The 23,621-nt window shown below is 40.3% G+C and overlaps 1 protein-coding gene across 1 annotated transcript in view; it reads left to right on the forward strand.

The window, feature by feature from the left end:
• SLC28A3 (solute carrier family 28 member 3) overlaps nucleotides 1-23,621 on the forward strand; it is a 73,643-nt gene that overhangs the window by 11,014 nt on the left and 39,008 nt on the right. Inside the window, exons 2-4 of the mRNA XM_077816388.1 lie at nucleotides 3,744-3,842; nucleotides 12,542-12,621; nucleotides 22,758-22,849. Of these exons, the coding sequence (XP_077672514.1) occupies nucleotides 3,744-3,842; nucleotides 12,542-12,621; nucleotides 22,758-22,849 (271 nt within the window). The remainder of the gene's footprint in view (nucleotides 1-3,743; nucleotides 3,843-12,541; nucleotides 12,622-22,757; nucleotides 22,850-23,621) is intronic.

Raw genomic sequence — 23,621 nt, forward strand, 5'->3', positions numbered from 1 at the left:
GCTGAGCTGAGCTTTGAGTTCTGGTGACTGTTAACAGATCACTGGGAGGTAGGTCAGAACATACTGACTCCTAGAGAGTCCTGGGCTGGCAGTTGAGACCCGTGGACCTTGATGCTCAGATGCGAACCACCTTTCCAAAGATTGTAAAGAAGAGGTAATACCTTCTTTGATGACCACATAAGTTTAAAGACTCTCTCTAAGAATCATTTAAATTTAAAAAGACATATTTTGAAAGTTCAAATACTTCTGTGTAGTAAATAGAAGCTTTTGGACTCATTTGAAAGGGAATTTCAACGTGTATTAAACCCTGATGGAACTAAAGGGGCATCTCCAAAAATGAGTTGAATAAAAGAAAGTTAAACTCTATTGTAAGTATGTTCCGAAAATGTCATACCACAAAGACAAAAGTAATATGAGTTGAAGAAAATGTACAACTTTGCTGCATATGCTTTAGCAGATTACATATTCAGGAGCTGACCATCCCATAAAGGTGTTGAGCCTGTGAAGAGGTGATAGCAACAGGTATTTGGATCCAGCCAAGCCTCTGAAAAATGTGTGTATAGTATCTTACTGACGCCTCAAGATAAATCTTTTTTTTGGCAGAACCATGAACAACAGTGAAGAAACAAACTTCCTACTGCTTTGTGTAGCTGCAGCCTGCAACTGGGCTGCTTTTGTTTCTGCCCCAGCAGGAAGTGCATCTCAGGAAACCCAAGACTGCATCTAGAGTACACACGGTGTGGCATCTCTATGTTTTCTGGAAGACTTACTCTGTAGCACAGTGTGGCTGCCACCTTTAGTGAGACTATGGAAAGAGAAGGATATAAATCTATCTGAACTGAGATACCACTCAGCACTCTCAGTTCAGCCTGTTCATCTCTTCTCAGCCATGCAAATAAACAGAATCAAGATGACAAAGAACAAACAAGCCACAACACAGCATTGTTAAGAAGCAACCTTCCAGTCCAGCACTGCTTCTGCAATGACATCAACATCAACATCACTGATGACTTAATGTTTCCAAAAGCACTGCCAATAGACTAGACTTAAATAGTTCCTGTAATGATTTAATGAGATATTGAAATGCTATTGTAATTTAAAGTACCAACAACTTCTGTTAAACATCAGATTGTTTAGACTATGTACTCCTGAAGAAGAGATATAAAGTAACCTCAGGGAAAAGAGAGAAATATTGGGACTTATTTAAATTTAAGATTCTTAGCATTCATTTATTTGCCTGTGTCAAGATCTTTAAAGCAATTGGATGAGTTCATAAGAAATATTGCTAGTTCAGTTGAGTAACTCTTAAATGGCTTCTTTTAAGTAACTGAGTGAAATATTTACTTCAGGTTATGGGACTTGGGGCTTGTCTACACTTACTGGGTGATTAACACATGGTGATCAATGCATCGGCAGTCAATTTAGCAGGTCTAGTGCAGACCTGCTAAATCGACTGCAGATCGCTCTCCCGTCGACTCCTGTACTCCACCGAATTGAGAAGAGTAAGGGGAATTGACAGGACAGCGTCTCCCGTCGACATCACGTAGCATGGACCCCCCGGTAAGTATAGTAACTCCTCACTTAACATCATCCTGGTAAACGTTTCATTGTTTACATCGCTGATCTATTAGAGAACATTCCCCTTTTAAAGTTGCGTAACGCTCCCTTATAACGTTGTTTGGCAGCCACATGCTTTGTCCACTGCTTGCAGGAAGAGCAGCCCGTTGGAGCTAGCTGGTGGGAGTTTGGAACCAGGGTGGGCCAGCAGCCCCCCATCAGCTCCCCAAGTTCCCTGTGCGGCAGCCGCCCAGCAGGCTATCAGTTGCCAGGCTGTTCAGGTGTCCCTCCCCCAACTGCATGTGCTGTTCCTGCCCTCTGCCTTGGAGCTGCTTCCCGGAGCCTCCTGCTTGCTGTGCGGGGGTGGGGGAGGGGTGCTGATGTCAGGGTGTCCTCCTCCCCCTGCTCGTGGCCCCCGCTTCTGTACCCCATCTCCACAAAGCAGGGAGGGGACACTACAGGGCTCAGGATGGATGGAGCTTGCTGGCAGCAGCTGGTGTCTCAGCTTGCTGATCTACTTAAAAAGGCAATGTACTTAGAGTGGGGTCAGCATACTTAAAGGGGCAATGCGCGTCTCTCTCTCTCTCTCTCTCTCACACACACACACATACACACACACACACACGGTGTGTGTCTGTGTCTCTCTCTCTCACACACACACATGGTGTGTGAGTCTGTCTCGTGCACACGTGCACCTCCCGGCACTTTGGAAAATGGAGGGAGTAGTACAATCCAGTGGGATAGCGTGGGTTCATCATCACATTCAGTTTCCACAGGGAATGTTTGCAGCCACTGCCATGCGTCTATTGCTGGGGTTCTCAAACTGGGGGTCGGGACCCCTCAGGGGGTCGTGAGGTTATTATGTGGGGCGTCGCGAGCTGTCAGCCTCCGCCCCAAACCCCGCTTTGCCTCCAGCATTTATAATGGTATTAAATATATAAAAAAGTGTTTGTTTTTAATTTATAAGGGGGGGGCTTGCTATGTGAAAGGGGGCACGAGTACAAAAGTTTGAGAATCACTGGTCTATTGTGTCTCCTCCCTCCGTTTGTGTTGCCTTGTAGAGTGTGAGGCTATATTAACAACAATGTGTTAACTCTTGAGGACTTGGCCGACTGCTAGTTCATCATTAGCAGCAAGGCATTCCCTGGGAAATATCCTACCCTCTTCCATCCTCTGACTCCACCACCTCAACCAAGCTTCACAATCATCATTGCTGTGTACAGTATTAAATTGTTTGTTTAAAACTTATACTGTGTATATATATATATATATATTTCCTTGGAACCTAACCACCCCATTTACATTATTCTTTTGGGGAAATTGGATTCGCTTAGTATCATTTCGCTTAAAATAGAATTTTTCAGGAACATAACTACAACATTAAGCAAGGAGTTACTGTAGTTCTAAGCTACATCGACTTGAGTTACGCTATTCACGTAACTCAAATTTCATAGTTTAGATCGACTTTTCCCTGTAGTGAAGACAAGGCCTTAGTTAAGACAACTTACCTCTGTCCATCCATGATTCACAAACCCTTAAATGAAATTCCCTTACCCATCTACAAACTGTTTTTATTATCTCTCATACACTTAGATTGGACTCACTACTGATAGGGGGAATAATATACTTTGGTCTTAACCTATTGAGCGAACGGCATCCCCATCAGGATGGAGCTGCTCTCTGAGGTGTAATCTTTGTTCAAAGCTCTCCGTAAAGAGACATACTGAAGTAACCATTATTTTCCTCTTGTTTGTTTTGTTTTAGCTTTACTTTTTCTTTCTTTGCCTTTCTTTATTAATAAAATACTCATAAGGCTTGGTAAGAACCTCGTATGACTAAAACAGTGGAAGTCACATCCCTGAATTGGCATTATTATTAGGACAATTATTAAGATTTTGCATCTACCATTTCTTGTTTCTCTAGGGTATGACTATTTTAGTAATTTGAGGGATAAAATGACTCGGCACTCAGCATCTTAAAGCACCCCTTTCTCCTCCATTCTTCCTTTGAGCGTTGCATGCAGATCAGTATTGGAGCACAGAGCAACTCTGTACTTTTGCTGTCTTGCTAAAGTAAAGCACAGAAGCATGATTGTCGCAACTAGAGTCAACTATTCCTACATTAAAGAAAGATGTTTGATTCTGGTTTTGAACTCACATCTTGTTTACAATTTTGATATTTCTCAGAACAACTCTGAAGATGAAGTTATAAATGAGGAGGGGCTAAGAAACAATTCATTAAGAAGCAGGAATTTACAAAATAGTGATGCTGTGCAGAGTGACCCGGTAAGGTTTTTTGTTTTTCTTCAGATGAAAATAATATCCAGTCACTAGAGTAACCATGTTTATAGTCAGAACGAACCAGAAACACAGTAGGGTTAGTAATACTGTCAAGACAGAAAATGAATATGCACTTGTGATAGTACATCCAGGAATAAAATGAATAACTGAATTAGAACTGAAATCAGTAAACTGAGAGGTGAGCCAGTCCTGTTCTCAGAAATCCATCAAAAAGACATGGATACATTGATATCACTACCAGGATTCCTGAAAATGTTTCATAGTTTCATAACAACTCTGTCCAAAACGTACATGAGGCATAGCAATGCTGGTCATGATGAGTACTAAAGGCAGAGAGCTGAAATATGGTATGTCTGCACTTTGAGTTGTAAATGTAATTTCCAGCTTGAGGAGACATTGCTAGCTCTGAATGAGCTAGGAAGCTAAAAACAGCAGTGTAACCATAGCAGTGGGACAGGCTAGCCATGTTGAGTATATGTCTAGCTTCTTGGATGGGTACATACTCAGGTGGTTTGGATGGGTACATACTCAGGTAGCCCTCCTGCTGCTCTTGCACCTCTCTGTCTACACTGCTGTTTTTTAGCTTCCTAGCTCAATCAGACCTAGCAGGGGGCATACATTTTCAATCTGGAAATTACACCTCCAGCTCAGTGTACAACTGTACCTGTAGAGGGTGTGGTGACAGTTTTCTATAGAAAGTATTATAAATAGTCTAAAGCTTTTAATTCAATGGAGCTCTTCCAGAGTCAAATCTATGTAACTGAGAGTAGAACGTGGTCCTTTATAGTAAATTCTGTGCTTCCATGAAGCCCCTGATTTTTTTCCCTCTGTCTTTATCAAAAGAGTTTTTATGGGTTTTATTTAACTTATTAATCTAAAACCTCATGGGCAGATTCTACACTGTAAACATTTTTGACCATAAGCAAAATGGAATTCCACTTTCCAGAATCCACTGACACTGAAAGAAGTATTTTCTTCCTCTTAGATTTTGCTGGTTTTTGGAGGGTTCACAGTTGAAAATGTTGGTCTGGCTCTCCAACACTTTTAGTGAGGCTATTTTTCAGACAGGACAAAAAATTATACCCTATCTCCCCGAATTGAGCACATACTTGGTTTTGTGCTGTAATTACACATCCACTAGATGGCCCAAATCCCAGGGCAACAGTAAATAAGAGGTAACATCCAATGGTCAAAGGGTGACAGAAATGCTATACAGATGGTTTTACATCAAATGTTTCTATTTCATTTCCTTTGGCTGTATGACTTGGCCCATGTGGTGAGTCACTAATCACTTAGATTTACTAGAGATAGTCAAAAAATTTTGAAAATCAAAACTTTTCTTTCCTTCCTTTACCTTCAAAAGGTCAGACACAATTCTAGAACTTGAACTTAGGGCTTGTCTGCATGGTGAAGTTAGTGCACAGCAAAGATTTCATCAATATTTTCACAAAAAAATCTCCATATTTCAAGCAGCTCCATTAGATGCTTTAGTTAATACATTTGCCTGATTTGAAGTCTTGTCCAGTGACTGAGTTTGGTGGCAAGAGGCCTAAAAGCAGTGGTAACAAGTTTTTCATTTGCTGCCCTTAAATGCAAGGAGAAAGGAGTGAGTGTGCAAGGCCAACATTTTTAGACTTCATCCAGGGCAACAAAAAGAGTTAATTCACCACTAGCTACTCCGATTGCCTATAATGGCACTAAAACCTATTCCTATACTAAAACCTTCCACTGGTGACATGTTACACCAGGTTCTGATCTTTGTTGCACCACTGCAAATCTGGAATCCTTCTAGTTACTCCTGAGATACATGGGTCAAGATGAGATCAGAATCTGGCCCACTGTGTTTGTGGTGGGCCCTACAGTACTGTTTTTTGGAAGTAAATCCAAACACTTGGAGAAATATGGGGTAAATGCTCACTAGCAGAACTCCAACAGTCTGTACCACACTTCAGCAGCTCATGTGCTACACTAATTTCCAGCAGTGCTCGGGGGGACAACTCAGGTTAAAATATTGTAGACTTAAAAGGGCACAGCAGTATGGGACCCCTAACAAATGCTTTCAGACACAATGAGTCTGAAAGCCAAAAAAATCAAATTCTATTCCAAGTTCATGTTTTTTAAACATTTGAACACAATAGATGTAGATTCAGGGATATTTAAAGAAATTGCTAACATTGTATAACCCAGTGGGGGTGCGGGAGGGTGTTACCATTCCCCCTCTGTGCTGATCCCTTGAAGATATGAGTTGTTACAGACCCCAGCTACAGAGGTATAGCTCAAACTGCAGTAGTTCATGCTTTTAATTCTGGAGGTCACCCGACACATTCAGTCTCTGGTGTGTCAGCCAAGAGGGCTGGTGTCACATGAGACAATTCCAACTGCTTCTGAGGCAAATTATAATTATTTTGAAAATCTTAACGATTCAGTATATTTGTTATAGTCTACTTTAAATACGAGAGTGGGACAAAAGAAACCCACTTTACAAACAGCCCTTCTTTCTTTATAAGGGTGTTATGTATTAGAGATAAATAAAAATCTGTTTTTTAAAGTGGAACGACAAATTAATCTAAAGCGCCATCAATGAAATTCTTCAGTTAGAAAGAGTACTGGTAATGTAAGATTGTGCCCTTAAGACCCAGCCCATGGCCCAGGCTAGAGGGAAGAAAGATGGGCACTGGGCTTCGGAGAGCTGGGTTTGATTCGTGGCTCACCCACAGAGTTCCTGCATGATTTGATGCAAGTCACTTAATCTACCCTTTTCCTTAGTTCCCTCTCTAAGGAAATGGGGATAGTGCTGCCCTACCTCACAAGAGTGCTATGAGGATAAAATCCATTAATGATTGTGAGGCACTAAGATTCAAGGAAGATGAGGAGTATTTTAGAAAAGGTGGTCAGAAAATGAGGGATTTTCCACAGAAAATTTCAACAAAAACAACAGATTTTCAGCCGAAAACCAACATTTGTCAGTTTTGTATTTTTGTTGAAAATGAAAAAACTGAGGAAATGAGGCACATTCCATAACATTTTTTTGTTTAGTCAAAACCCAATTATCTGTTAAAAAAAAAAAAAAGTTTTCACTGAAAATTTTCAGCTAGCCCTTCTTACATGTACATATAAGATAGCAATGCAGATAGACACATTGCAGATTCTCGGAAGTGGTGTGTGCCTGAGGCAGGAACCATTATTCTGGGGACTTCAGAAGAATGTAGGCCCTTTCACAGAATTCAGTATGTGCTCTCCCCATACTGGCCTGTGAGGTCACATGTCCATCAGGCCTAATCTCCAGAAGTTCTAATGCCCCCTGAGAACTTGTCTAAATGGAGAAGTCGTGTGCAGCAGCGAGATAGAGTGTGAATTTACAGCACGCTAGTTTCTCAGCACTAACTCCCCACGTGGATACTCTTACTACACATTAAAGGAGCCATCAGGCAGTGCCCTATACTAAGCTAAACTGCACAAAAGCACTATCGTGGACAGTAAGTGTCCGCACAGGAAGTTAATGCAGATTAGGTAGTGCACTGTAAATTCACACCCTGGCTTGGTGCACAGTAACTTTCCATGTAGACAATCTCTCAGTCCCAGCTCTGGGATTGTGCCTGGCCTTCTCACAGGAAAGAAAGGAAGTAAGTTTCTTACCCCCACTTCCCTCAGATGCTTCTAGACCTGCACAGGGCCAGACACAACGTAGCCTTTAACTTTTGTTTCGTGTATCTCTATTTTTCATGCTGTTCTAGGAAGGCAGATTGACAAAGGTATCGTAAATTAGTATCATAATATTGTATTTTAAACATTTTCAATGGTGCAAATAGGTTCTCTTTGTTATTCTGAAAACCCAAAAGAAAGAAGTTTGGCTAAATCCCTGATATATAACCATTTCAAATTATTTTTTTCCCCTCAGTTCCTGAGTATATTAGCCTACCTATGTATTATACAGTTCAAAGGGCAGGGAAGTTATGCCTGGAACATCGTAGCCTTGGGTGTTCTGTGTAGAGTATTATCCTATTTATTGCACCATTTATGCAGTCACCACATTATGTTTTTAGATGTGTTTAGAATTGTACATGTGTTCTGGAAATACCTCTCAACTTTTTATGTGTCTTTCACAACAGGGGCTTCAGACTCTAGGAAGAGCTAAGTACATCTATTGTACTTAGTGCTTGTCTAAATTGCACCACAGTCTGGAGTATGGGAGTGTGATTTGTAGAGCACACTAAGTGTTGTGCTCTACCTGTCCCATGGAGATTCTGCTGGGACAAACTACTTTAATGCAAACTAGGTACCTTTTAGTTTCTGCCAGCAGGGTCTACATGAGGCAAATAGAGCACAATGCTTCAAAGCGCTTTACAAATCAGACTCCGTACTCTGGATTGCGGTGCTGTGAAGACAAACCCTTAATCTCTGTGAAGTGAATTGCAATCACTTCTGGTAGAAGAACTATTGGCAAGAGATCTGCCTTTTATGATCTACCACAAACAAATGGCTGAAAACCCAGGTTTCACTGCATTTAGGGCCCTGTTGATTTCTAGGGCACTGCTTGTGTGAGTAAAGTTACTCACAGCCATAAGCTTTTGTAGGACCAGGCCCTTGGTGGATCTCTGACCTCACAAGACACCTGACCATTATATAGCACCAGCAAATGCTAGCAGAGTAGCATGAGAATGAACATCCTGTAAGTTTCTAGTACAGTGGTGGGCAACCTGTGGCCCTCCGGCCGCATGCATCCCATCAGGGTAATCTGATTGCAGGCTGCGAGACATTTTGCTGACGTTGACTGTCCACAGGCACAGCCCCCCGCAGCTCCCCGTGGCCATGGTTCGCTGTTCCCAGCCCTGTGGCGGTGGCCAGGAGCTGCAGGCTCCCCCTGCCCTGAGGCGATGGCGGGGAGCTGCCAGGGTGTCCCTGCCCTGCGGTGGCAGCTGGGGAGCTGTGGGGGTTCCTCTGCCCCACGGTGGTGGCCAGGGAGCTGCAGGGTACCCCGCCCTGCCTGTGGTGGCTGGGAGCTGCGGGGTACCTCTGCTGCCCATGGCAGCTGAGAGCTTGGGAGACTGCTACCTCAGTGGCAGGGAGTACCTTACAGCTCCCTGCTACTGAGGGAGGTGGCGGAACCCTGCAGGTCCCAGCCACTGAGGCTGAAGTCATGGAGGTCTTCGGAAGTCACGGATTCTGTGACTTCTGCGACCTCCATGACAAAACCATAGCCTTACTTATGACTCCCAAGAGTGCTCCCTTTCCAGGACACTCAGAATCATATTTTAGCCCCCACTGTTTTGGGTAGTATGGCTCAAGCATTTTAAGCATGACTGTATCATGGCAAAATTGAGAGTTAGGAGGTCTGACTTGGGAAGATAGAGCCAAGTAAATGAGCCCATTTTTCATTCTATGTGATCAGCTGTAATTTAGGTTTGAGTCTCTTGATTCCACCTATCCAAAATGAACAGATGCAGTATAACCCTAATTTAACTATAGAGAAAATGGCACTCTGATAGCCTCATCACTTTAGATCCATCAGGATAGAACCCTGCTACAGATGTATAGCGGAAAGAACCCCTTGGCTGGCAAATACTACCTACAGTACGAGTGGCTTGATTCACGTTTGATCTTCATTTTATTTCCCAGTGAATATCAAAAAGAAAGTAATCAAAGTTAAGTAGAATAGAGCAGATAATATACAATAGTCTAGCTCCACAGAGCTGAAAGGCTTTCAGGGCCCTCTCATGGAAATTTGAATCACGAAGGCTACAAACAGACCTCTATCCATGTAGCTTTGGACTATCACATAGGAAAATGAGTGGTAGCTTCTGAGCAAATTTTTTTTTCCCTACGTGCCACTTTAGTTATTTTGTTAGTTTTCCCATTGAGCTAGTTTGCTTCAAATGGTCTCCCTGGAAATGAACTTAGGGCATTTCAGAGCTTTCAACAGAGTGTATAATATGCAGCAGAAAAAAATAGACTGAACAGGAGAAAAATAGTGACAGGTCTTGATTTATAAACTAGTTTTGTGAACGTTAAGTAGCATAAATATTTATGGCATACAAAGTCTAAAATTACTCAACACACAATTGCTCCAAACTACCAGCCAAACTGAATAAAACTTCCTCTTTGGAGGCTAGTGTATAGTCCATAGTATGGTTGCATCAGTACATATTTTTAAGACAACATTGTCCTGCTTCACAATATAATTGCACACTGTAATATTTCCAGCCCCATACCAAGTAGTGTACAATTGATTATTACAGTCTCTTTCGTCACATGCTAAAATAACACATTGAAAGGAGATAAGAACAAAAACAACATATGGGGACTGCTTTCCTTGTATTACAGAAAATTCAGTTAATTAGGTGAAAACCTTCAGTTACTTTACAGTTTTCAGCTGACAAAGAAAGAACAGAATTTACACTAAGGCCTCTTTTCACTATTCTGACAGTGTAAAAGGATCTTACAGGAAATGTAAGTGTAATACTCTGCCAGAATGGTTTAAAGGGCAGTAGTATAAATGCAAATCAGGCTCAAGAATTGTAGCTGAACTTCACAAATAAATTTAGCATTGATATATTAAGACAAAATTGTGATATTGTTTGTACATATTTATTTTGGTTAATTTTTATTTTTAACATTTTAATTTATAAGGGACAAAGAAGAATGCTTTATGTTGTGATGTACTGCAAAGAATCTGTTTTATATATATATATATATATATATATAAAATATGAAAGCAGATGACATTAGGAATTTGAGTAGAAGGGGCAAAAAGCACAAAAATGACTGGAAGGTAACGAGTTGAAATTGGTAGAGAGGAACCAGTCCCGGATATAAGTGGTGTTTTGGAGGAAATCCCATTGTAATGGAAACTAAACTGTATTATACTATTCAGCTACTAATTGGCACTGTGTGTAAAATACCTTATTTAAAGCAAACCTTAGTCATACCTGGCCGAGCATTAAAGGATCTTATAATGGACATATCTGCTGTGTATAAGCAAGCTCTGTGACCAGTCCTTATCTGGGACAGAAGTACATGACATGGTGTCAGGAGTAAACTAAGAACACAAACAAAAGGAAAGCTATAACAAAGCTTGCAGGATCTCATCAACATGCCACTCTTCAGTGTCCCCAGAGAATTTTGGCTGTGACAAACCTTCAGAATGGACAAACTAGAAACAATATTTTGAAAGATTTTACATTGCTACCAAGCACCACAAAGAAACTAGAGATACATAGGTATCTTCTTTAATTTATGCTCTGAAGGAGCAAGCAGATCAAATCCTTTAACTCTACTGAAGTCCAACACAAAGAAAGTGTGAAAGTGTTCTGGTTATGTTTGATGCATACTTTATACCTCAGAGAAATATGGTTTATGAAGGAACATGTCCCCCCACCCCCCAACTTCTAGTCAGTTTCTCCTCCTACAAGTAACTGTCTCAGTCTATTTCTTTCCCTCCCCCCACTCTGCCTTTTGTCCCTCTGCAATCAAATCAGATGGTTTCCTCCTTCCCACTGTCAGGGTGCCAGCAGGGGGTAGGGTCACAGAGAACACAGGAGAGACAGGCTCCTTGCTCTCAGTTCCAGTACCTGGCCCCACCCCAGCCTTGAGTTACTGGGAACTGCTCTTACAGGGAAAGTCCTTCTGAGCCACCATATCACCAGTCTGGAGCATGCTCAGTCACTCTTTGGGGACTGGGCATGTCCAGTTTGTTTACCTGTAGAAGTTGTGACGGGATGGAGCATGCTCAGTTGCTCAGTGTGAATTGTACATGCAGTCTGGTCAGCACTAGGAGCCGTGAGAGGCTCAAGCATGGTCAGGGTGGATAAAATCTTTAGAGATTTTAGCTGTTAAAATTAAAAGCTGTCACATGTAAACTACAAAATTTCAAAGGCTTATAACTTGGCCAGATTAATTGTTTCTATGAAAATCTGCCTAAAAGGATATCCCTGACAAAAAGGCTACCTCCCTGCCAAACTTCAAGTCCCTGTTCTAAAGCAAGGGGGTGCTAGAGATTTTCAAATAAAATGTTTCCAGAATTTTTTAAACATGGGCAAAACAACATATTCTTCCCTAGCCACCTTCTTGGAAGCAACTGGACTACTTTGACTGACACTAGCCAAAAAACACTGAGTGCTGAGCAGACACCTGGCATGGAAAATTTCAGCCTAAGTGGTTAAAGTTTGGCAAAAGTTATAATTAACTGAAAACAGAGTCTTATAATGAAAAGTCAGGTAACCTTAACAGGCAGTGCTACAAGATCCACCTAGAATATAAAATTCACTTTTGATCAGCTATACAAAGCTGTTCTGTTCTTGACTCTTTTCCTCATCTAGTGACATAGAGGGGCCAGGCTAGTCTCTTTCTTTACCTCCCCCTTTCAAATTTTGTGGGCTTTGAGAAGGTTCAAAATTCAAAAAGCTCATCACTTGACAGCTACGCTATATAACTACTGAGTGTGCTTGAGTTAATAACAGTGTTGGTACCGCAAAGCTGAATCAGAGCTGTATGCAAAATGAGAGAGAATGTGTGTCATGAATAGAATAAGTGGAATGAGATGTTACTCTTGAGAGTTCCTGTTGAGACTGCATGCTGATTGTGATTCAGCTACAGAATGAAACCAAATTTTGCCCTGTGAAACCACCTCAGCTGTCCTTAAGAGAAATATGTCATATTCACTATATTTTTGTGTATCTGTTTTCCAGGAGGATACACACATCAATATCGAGAGTGATCAGCATAAAAACAAACATGACTCAGTAGCTGAGAAAACATTCTTACAAGGGTAATTTTTTTTTTGAATGAGCAACTTTTCCACCCATTTCGCCCCCACTCCAAGCAAAAATTTGCCAATGTCTCAGCCTCCTGAATGACAGGCCAAAATTCAGCTGCCATATTACTAAGCCAGGCAGTCCTTTGTATCTCCTAGTAATTTGTGTATTGAAAAAACTACATTATATTTAAAATTATTATGCCTTGCAACTGACGTATATGATCATGGAACTGAGCATGTGATTATGATCAGGAATCTTTGCAAATTAGAGAAGCTAATATTTTTACATAGACTAGATTTGCCCATTTGATCCAACAGCACCACTTTTGCATAGTAGCTTAAATAATAGTTGAGCCTGTTAATGGATTCCTGCTGGAAATTCAAGATTCATCATTGCCATGCATACTGTATAGTAATTCACACCAGTGCAAAGTAGATATAAACCACCACCATCCTGATTTGGTAGTGTTTTACACTACTTTGCACAGGTGTCAGTGATTACACAATGAACTGAGCTGATAGTCCCTGTGTGTGTGTGTATCCAATCTCCATAAAAGAGGTTCCTGAGTTTGAGATAAAATACTGACTTCTGAATTAACATGTTTCTGTCATATTGGGATGGGAGAAGATTTCATATAAGCACAGTCTTCCTGTTTTATAGTTCAGCAAACTCTAGCAACTCAGCTGCTGGGTAGCCAGGTACTTTGAATTTATCTCATTCAAACTGGGTTACTTGACCTGGCCATGTGCATGTAAAATTACCCAATTTATATACACAAGTTGGGAATTTGGAGCCATAAATTAAGTATATGCATAAAATATGCATTACACTCAACTTGCAAAAAGAAAAGGAGTACTTGTGGCACCTTAGAGACTAACCAATCTATTTGAGCATAAGCTTTCGTGAGCTACAGCTCACTTCATCGGATGCATACTGTGGAAAAAGAAAAGCTTATGCTCAAATAAATTGGTTAGTCTCTAAGGTGCCACAAGTACTCCTTTTCTTTTTGCGAATACAGACTAACACGGCTGTTACTCTGAACACTTAACTTGGAAAACCAAGCCCATAATTTGGTCAGTTTCACAAGCAGTCATAAAATTAAAATATTTATCTTAAATAGTTAGCATTAGTTTTTATGCCACACAACTTGTAAAGTAATTAACTATTTTTACATAACCAAATGAGCTATTCTTCTCTAGTCACTCCTCCCTGCTCTTTGGAAATTTGTGGTTTTACTAGCATTTATGAAACAATTTCCCATTTTAAACTTTTAGGGCCATGTTAAAAAAATAGGGCGGAAATTGCTGTAATTGTGAGTGCAAATTAAGCATTTGAGTGTCTAAATAACCATTTGCAATTACCATAGTTGTGTGCACAAACTAAGCATCTGCAAACACGCAGTTGTGTGCACATTTTTGAGCAGAGACTCCCATTCTCAGAATGGGGCCCTTAAAGTTTAGAGTGTTAGTATCATAGAACTGGAAGGGACCTCAAGAGGTCATCTAATCCAGTCCCCTGCATTCATGGCAAGACTAATTATCTGACCATCCCTGACGGGTGTTTGTCTAACCTGTTCTTAAAAATCTCCAATGATGGAGATTCCACAACCTCCCTCGGCAATTTATTCCAGTACTTAACCACCCTGACAGTTAGGAAGTTTTTCCTAATGTACAACCTAAACCTCCCTTGCTGCAATTTAAGCCCATTGCTTCTTGTCCTATTTTCAGAAGTTAATGAGAACAATTTCCCCCCCTCCTCCTTGTAACAACCTTTTATGTACTTGAAAACTGTTATTATGTCCCCTCTCAGTCTTCTCTTCTCCAGACTAAACAAACCCAATTTTTTCAATCTTCCCTCATAAGTCATGTTTTATAGACCTTTAATAATTTTTCTTGCTCTTCTCTGAACTCTCTCCAGTTTGCTCCACATCCTTCCTGAAATGTGGCGTCCAGAACTGGCCACAATATTCCAGTTGAGGCCTAATCAGAGCAGAGTAGAGCGGAAGAATTATTTCTCGTGTCTTGCTCACAACACTCCTGCTAATACATCCCAGAATGATGTTCGCTTTTTTTGCAACAGCATTACACTGTTGATTCATATTTAGCCTCTGATCCACTATGATCTCCAGATCCCTTTCTGCAGTACTCCTTCCTAGGCAATCACTTCCCTTTTTTTATGTGTGCAACTGATTATTCCTTCCTAAATGGAGTACTTTGCATTTGTCCTTATTGAATTTAATCCTACAGTATTTATTTCAGACCATTTCTCATCCAGATCATTTTGAATTTTAATCCTATCATCCAAAGCACTTGCAACCCCTCCCAGCTTGGTATCGTACACAAACTTTATAAGTGCACTCTCTATGCTATTATCGAAATCACTGATGAAGATATTAAACAGAACCGGACTCAGAACTGATCCCTGTGGGTCCCCACTCGTTGTGCCCTTCCAGCATGACTGTGAACCACTGATTACTCTGTGGGAACAGTTTTCCGACTAGTTTTGCACCCACTTTATAGTAGCTCCATCTAGGTTGCATTTCCCTAGTTTGTTTATGAGAAGGTCATGTGAGACAGTATCGAAAACTTGACTAAAGTCAAGCTATACCATGTCTACCGCTTCCCCGCTATCCATAAGGCTTGTTACCCTGTCAAAGAAAGCTATCAGGTTACAGAGTAGCAGCCGCGTTAGTCTGTATCCACAAAAAGAACAGGAGGACTTGTGGCACCTTAGAGACTAACAAATTTATTTGAGCATAAGCTTTCGTGAGCTACAGCTCACTTCATCGGATGCATTCAGTGGAAAATACAGTGTGGAGATTTATATACACAGAGAACATGAAACAATGGATGTTATCATACGCACTGTAACGAAAGTGATCAGGTAAGGTGAGCTATTACCAGCAGGAGAGCGGGGGAAATGGGGGGGAACCTTTTGTAGTGATAATCAAGGTGGGCCATTTCCAGCAGTTGACAAGAACATCTGAGGAACAGCGGGGAGACGGGGGGGGGGGGGGGAGGAGGGAGAATAAACATGGGGAAATAGTTTTACATTGTGTAATGACCTATCCACTCCCAATCTTTATTCAAGCCTAAGTTAATTGTATCCAGTTTGCAAATTAATTCCAATTCAGCAGTCTCTCGTTGGAGTCTGTTTCTGAAGTTTTTTTGTTGAAGTATTGCCACTTTTAGTTCTGTAATCGAGTGACCAAAGAGATTGAAGTGGGCACGGGTCACTTGCTGGAGGATTCTCTGCTCCTTGAAGTCTTTGAACCACGATTTGAGGACTTCAGTAGCACAGATGTAGGTGTGAGGTTTTTTGCAGGAGTGGTGGGTGAAATTCTGTGGCCTGTGTTGTGCAGGAGGTCAGACTAGATGATCATAATGGTCCCTTCTGACCTAAATACCTATGAATCTAAGTGTTCTCCGACTGTTTTTTGAACGTTATAATTCTTGACGTCTGATTTGTGTCCATTTATTCTTTTACGTAGAGACTGTCCAGTTTGGCCAATGTACACGGCAGAGGGGTATTGCTGGCACATGATGGCATATATCACATTGGTAGATGTGCAGATGAATGAGCCTCTGATAGTGTGGCTGATGTGATTAGGCCCTATGAAGGTATCCCTGAATAGATATGTGGACAGAGTTGGCAACAGGCTTTGTTGTAAGGATAGGTTCCTGGGTTAGTGGTTCTGTTGTGTGGTGTGTGGTTGCTGGTGAGTATTTGCTTCAGGTTCGGGGGCTGTCTGTAAGCAAGGACTGGCCTGTCTCCCAAGATCTGTGAGAGTGATGGTCGTCCTTCAGGATAGGGTGGACGCCACTAGCCATCACCTTCAACCCCCAATTAAAACCTCTCCAACGCATCATCAAAGATCTACAACCTATCCTGAAGGACAACCCATCACTCTCACAGATCTTGGGAGACAGGCCTTGCTTACAGACAGTCCCCGAACCTGAAGCAAATACTCACCAGCAACCACACACCACACAACAGAACCACTAACCCAGGAACCTATCCTTGCAACAAAGCCCGTTGCCAACTCTGTCCATATATCTATTCAGGGGACACCATCAAAGGGCCTAATCACATCAGCCACACTATCAGTGGCTTGTTCACCTCCACATCTACCAATGTGATATATGCCATCATGTGCCAGCAATGCCCCTCTGCCATGTACTGCCCCTCTGCCATTTGCCAAACTGGACAGTCTCTGTGTAAAAGAATAAATGGACACAAATCAGACGTCAAGAATTATAACATTCAAAAACCAGTCGGAGAACACTTCAATCTCTTTGGTTACTCGATTACAGACCTAAAAGTGGCAATACTTCAACAAAAAAACTTCAAAAATAGACTCCAACGAGAGAGTGCTGAATTGGAATTAATTTGCAAACTGGATACAATTAACTTAGGCTTGAATAAAGACTGGGAGTAGATGGGTCATTACACAAAGTAAAACTATTTCCCCATGTTTATTCCCCCACACACACACACACACTGTTCCTCAGATGTTCTTGTCAACTGCTGGAAATGGCCCACCTTGATTATCACTACAAAAGGTTCCCCCCCATTCGCCCCGCTCTCCTGCTGGTAATAGCTCACCTTACCTGATCACTTTCGTTACAGTGTGTATGGTAACACCCATTGTTTCATGTTCTCTGTGTATATAAATCTCCCCACTGTATTTTCCACTGAATGCATCCAATGAAGTGAGCTGTAGCTCACAGAAGCTTATGCTCAAATAAATTTGTTAGTCTCTAAGGTGCCACAAGTCCTCCTTTTCTATCAGGCTAGTTTGACATGATTTGTTTTTGACAAATCCATGCTGACTGTTACTTATCACCTTATTGTCTTCTAGATGTTTGGAAATTGATTGCTTAATTATTGGCTCCATTATCTTTCCGGGTGCAGAAGTTAAGCTGACTGGTCTGTAATTCCCTGGGTTGTCCTTTTTTCCCTTTTCATATATGGGCACTATATTTGCCCTTTTCCAGTCTTCTGGAATCTCTCCTGTCTTCCATTACTGCTCAAAGATAATCGCTAATAGCTAATATATCTCCTCAGTCAGCTCCTTGAGTATTCTAGGATGCATTTCATCAGGCCCTGGTGACTTGAAGACATCTAATTTGTCCAAGTAATTTTTAACTTGTTCTTTCCCTATTTTAGCCTCTTCTGATCCTACCTCTTTTTCACTGGCATTCACTACGTTAGACGTCCAATCACCACCAACCTTCTTGGTGAAAACCAAAACAAAGAATAGTAATGAAATTATAATAGATAGGACTGGAAAGATGGGTTAGGGCAAAGAAGATGAAGGGCACGTGATAGGAAGTTATTAATTCTGATTTATTTATAATACCATTGAGAGTTCCAAAATAATTAAGGTTTATTCACAGTGCTTTATTATTGTTCCCCAGGTCATTTTGTTCTTCCATCAGCAGCTCAATATAATTACTCACAGTAACGAAATCTCTATTTACACAGTAATCCAAAGAGCACTTTGCTTCACTTGAATTACTCTAAGGCCAGCTTTTGATGTCACTGAAAATGGAGTGGGAGTAGAATATCAGGCATATGGTGGGGGCAGTGGTATGTCTATAAAATTTTTATTCATGAATTGAATCTTCAAGATGGACCTAACATTTAACCTAACTATTTTTTCCTGTGTTCTTGTAAAGTCCATTCATTATGTGTCCTTTATTTTGAAGACAAATGCCTCATTGATATATTTAAAAATAAAAATCACTCCCAGTAGCCTAGCATTCCTGTGTCACAAGCCTTGAAACAGATCAATCCATTAATAACAACATATACAAGGAGGAGGAAGAAAAATTACTTTTCTTAACCTCTGAGGATAGGACAAGAAACAATGGGCGTAAATTGCAGCAAGGGAGGTTTAGGTTGGACATTAGGAAAAACTTCCTAACTCTCAGGTTGGTTAAGCACAGGAATAAATTGCCGAGGGAGGTTGTGGAATCTCCATCATTGGAGATTTTTAAGAGAAGGTTAGACAAATACCTGTCAGGAATGGTCTAGATAATTAGTCCTGCCACGAGCGCAGGAGACTGGACTAAATGACCTCTCGAGGTCCCTTCCAGTTATATGATTCTATGATTTCATAGACTGTATAAGGTATATTCCATCAGTTAGGCATTTTATGAATTATGTACCAGCAGGACAGTATTGAGGTGCATCTTCTAGGAGATTAATGCTAGTAAGAATAGTGATTTGTATAGCTACTGATAACCTTAATTTTAACTAACTCTATGTTCTAAAAGTGCCTTTTTAAAAATGACAATTCTTATTCAATAGATCTGCTCCCTGCTTGAAATAAGTAAAGTATTTAAGCACATGTTGATAAATGCAAAGTAATGCACATTAGAAAACATAATCCTAACTATACGTATACAATGATGTGGTCTAAATTAGCTGTTACAACTCAAGAAAGAGATCTTGGAGTCATTGTGGATAGTTCTCTGAAATCATCCCCTCAATGTGCAGCGGCAGTCAAAAAAGCGAACAGAATGTTGTGAATCATCAAGAAAGGGATAGATAATAAGACAGAAAATATCATATTGCCTCTATATAAATCCATGGCACACCCACACCTTGAATACTGCGTGGTCTCCCAATCTCAAAAAAGTTATATTGGAATTGGAAAAGGTTCAGAAAAGGGCAATAAATGGATTAGGGATATAGAACGGCTTCCGTATGAGGAGAGAGTAATAAGACTGGGACTTTTCAGCTTGGAAAAGAGCCAACTAAGGGGAGATATGGTAAAGGTTTATAAAATTACGAGTGGTATAGAGAAAGTAAATAAGGAAGTAACACAATCAAATCACCTTTATGCTCTCCTTGTGCCCTGGCTGTGTTATCTACTCCTTCTCATAATACAAGCACAAGGGGGGACCAAATGAAAATAATGGGTAGCAGGTTTAAAACAAACACAAGAAAGTATTTTTTCACGCAACGCACTGTCAACCTCTGGAACTCCTTACCAGAGGGTGTTGTGAAAGCCAATACTATAATGGGGATCAAAAGGGAGCTAGTTAGATTCATGGAAGATAGGTCCATCAATGGCTATTAGCCAGGATATGCAGGAATGGTGTCCCTAGCCTCTGTTTGCCAGAAGCTGGGATTGGGTGACCAGGCAGGATCACTTGATGATAACTTGTCTGTTCATTCCCTTGGCGCACCTGCCATTGGCCACTGTCAGAGGACAGGATACTGGGCTTGATGAACCTTTGGTCTGACCCATTATGGCCGTTCTTATGTTCTTACATGCTTAACTTTTAAGATAAAGTTTACAGGAATAGTATTCAGAAAATGACTTTTGTACTTATAAAGTGAGCAGACTTGATAAGGAATCATTTATATAATGTGATTCTAAGATTATCACTCCGAGTGTCAATGTGAAGCAATGGAAACAGCTACTAGTATGATTGGGAGCTCTTTTTGTTCAGAATATCACCAGGTTCAGGCACCAGTGGGATTCATGATAGTCTATTACTATTACATTTTTAATTTCTCAGTCATTTTGGCTTTTTTACACTTTACACATTACACCCATACAACCAGATGGGCTTTCAGTTCTTTGAGAGATAACGAACTAGAACCTCAAGGTGCTATTCTTCCAATGGCACATCTCAGAGTAAAATTATCCATTTATTATGTGTGTATTTGTTTAATATTGAATGGTTTTAAGGAGCCTGGTTTTAAGGAGCTAACATGACAGGCACTTAAATAAATAAATAATCAAACCCAACCCATTATGCAAATGATGTAAGGGCAAAAGAGATTGTAAGAAAATACAATTCAATTTTAAGATCTCAGAGTTAGAATCAACAATAAGGATGATTTGTAGAATTATACAAAATACCTTTAGAATATACTGTAACCAAGCAGCTTGTGTTCCACTATTCAATAAATGAAGAAGCATAAGAGCAGCCATACTGGGTCAGACCAATGGTCCATCTAGCCCAGTATCCTGTCTTCCAACAGTGGCCAATGCCAGGTGCCCCAGAGGGAATGAACAGAACAGGTAATCATCAGGTAAATATCCATCCCCTGTCGCCCATTCTCAGCTTCTGGCAAACAGAAACTAGGGAGACTATCCCTGCCCAACCTGGCTACTATCCTCCATGAATTTATCTAGTTCTTTTTTGAACCCGCTTGTAGTCTTGGCCTTCACAACATCATCTGGCAAAGTGTTCCACAGGTTGACTGTATCCTTTCATGCCCATACCCTATCTTAGCTATCTATTACTAAGTTGTAAAAAAATCTGTCCATTACTATATCACTGTAAGAGTACACCACAGCAAGTAATCGCTAATAATCTTTAATTCATTCACCAACAATGAAAATTGATAAGGCTGTTCTGTCTTATTTATATATCTTTTCCTTCAGCTTTCTTTCCTTTTCCTTGTACCTAATCTCTTTGCAGAGGCTTAGTGGGTAACTTAATGTCCTATCAAATAAGAGCTATAATTTGTATGGCAATAGAAATTCCAGTAACAAAAATTGACATGTCAGAAGCAAACAACATTTATCAAAGATCTGTTACTGTTTGACCTGGTAATCAAACTTATTCCTAGTCTGTTGTTTGAGTGCTAATCTGAACTAAATAAAAATGAATCACATTACAGTGGCATGTGACATTGCCTGTTTCTTTAAAATTAATCATTATTTACCACAGCATAAGGAGGAAGCTCATGCTAAATTTCACTGCGTATTTATCTCCAGCTGCATCTGTTTACCACATGAATATAGTTTGGATAATTTGCAAAAAGAAAAGGAGTACTTGTGGCACCTTAGAGACTAACAAATTTATTTGAGCATAAGCTTTCGTGAGTTACAGCTCACTTCATCGGATGCATTCCGCAAAAAGAAAAGGAGTACTTGTGGCACCTTAGAGACTAACAAATTTATTTGAGCATAAGCTTTCGTGAGCTACAGCTCACTTCTCGGATGCATCGGATGTTAGTCTCTAAGGTACCACAAGTACTCCTTTTCTTTTTGCGAATACAGACTAACACGGCTGCTATTCTGAAACCTGTCAGTTTGGATAATTATTATCCTTAAATATATCTTTGCTTTTCTAGTCTAAAGGTTGTCAGGAACTGACTTAGAGGGTCATATCTGTAGCTGTGAATTCTTTTCAAGCTTACACAAAGCTTAGGTGATTGTCTAGCTCAGTGATTCTCAACCCGCGGCCCACAGGCTGCTTGCAGACCAATCAGCACACATCTGTGGCCCTATGACATCCTCAGGGCCATACAGGTAGTATATATGTTCTTTGGTGGCCCACATAACACAGAGAGAGCTGCACCACTGGCCTAGACACACACTTTGTACCACCATATATCATATTAATGAAAATCTGGGGTGAATTAATTCCCTTACACTGTTCTTCCCTTACATCTTAGTGCACCATGGTAAAATCCCATGACATTCACTACAGACACAAAAAAAGAACCAAAAATGGTTCACTTAACACCTGGGGAGGGCAGATGCTAAGATACACTTATAGTATTTGGATACACTAGATAATTTTAGCTTCCATATAATCTAAAGTTTGATAAATGTTGAGTGCCTGTAATGATGGGCTATATTTTCAAGAGATCCAGAATTACTACAATGATTTTGTGCATGGACCTTGGCATGCACAAAAAACTACACCTTTGCAATAAAGATCATGATTATTGCAGATGTGCACACAAATCTGGTAATGAGTACACTAATGACTAGTTAAGAGCCTAACTAGTTTATGTTAATTCTATAATCTAATTTCCACACAATTACAGTAATTGCAGACACATTGCAGTTGTACATTTACATGTGAATTTTGTGTGGACAGACCCACATCTTAGTCTTTCAAAATTGTGGCCCTTTAAGGGTCTCCCAAATCCATTTTCACTCTACTAGTCCAAAGTCAAATAACTAATACTAAAATAGTTCCAAAAAGATATCCAAGATTTTCAAAGGAGTTTTATTTTACACTTTGGAATGCAAAATTAACTCTCTGGCAGTCCAGGAGCTTTGATAGATCTAATGCAATGTTCCTGTATGAATTACTCTTCTTTCTGCTTTGGTGGAATTTATTTCTTTGTTCTGTTTGCTTTGGTTGCTTGTGTTTACTTCTAGGTATCTGGAAAGGAAATACGATGAAGTCTGTGACTTTTGCAAGAAATACAAAACCAGAATTCGATCTGTGATATATGGAATTTTAATAGCAGGTACTTTATTTTTTAAAACCATAGGAAATAACTGTACCCTATTTCAGTTTTACTTTGATTTCAGGCTGTGCATATTTTGCATTCAATGTTTGAATTAAATAGTGTGAAGTGGAATTTAATTGACATAACATTCTCGAAAACTATCAGACATTTCTACAGATAAGAGTCCATCAAATCTTTCTGAATGTATTTGAGAAGATATAGGAGATAAAAGTGAATTCTACTCCTGGATAATAGTTCCAGACTGAAATTCTCCATTTATTCACCAGACAAGTACAGCAAGAGCAATAATAGTGGAAGCTTCCCTATGCTGTGCCAATATGCTTCATCTCTGACCTGGACAGAGTACATTTAGGGATGGAAAGGGTAGTTCAGTTACCATGTCCATTCAGTGATCAGCTTCTCGACTAAGACAGTGGGGTCAGTTATCTTAAATTATATCTTCTAGGAGTTTGCTGGAGACTACAAATTCATGTACTATACACCACTAAACAGCAATCAGATACTAATGACTTTTAGTTAGTACCAACTTAGACTGGATTCAAATCAGTGTTCTAGAAGTGAAAGGCTCCTTGTCCTATTAACGTTCTCTGAGCCATTTAGTGCCCACGCCAGAGTGTTTCATTATGGAAAGGTCATGCCACAAAGCCTCGGCATTCCAGCATACGTAGAGAACTCATTCAAATGGTCCTGTTTGTCCCTCTCCTGATTGTGCAGTAAATTGGGTTGTTCCATTCTGTCCTTTTATGAGCTTCCTTTTGAGGTCCTCCTA

Source organism: Eretmochelys imbricata, chromosome 5, assembly GCF_965152235.1.
Source record: "Eretmochelys imbricata isolate rEreImb1 chromosome 5, rEreImb1.hap1, whole genome shotgun sequence".
Taxonomy (NCBI): Eukaryota; Metazoa; Chordata; order Testudines; family Cheloniidae; genus Eretmochelys; species Eretmochelys imbricata.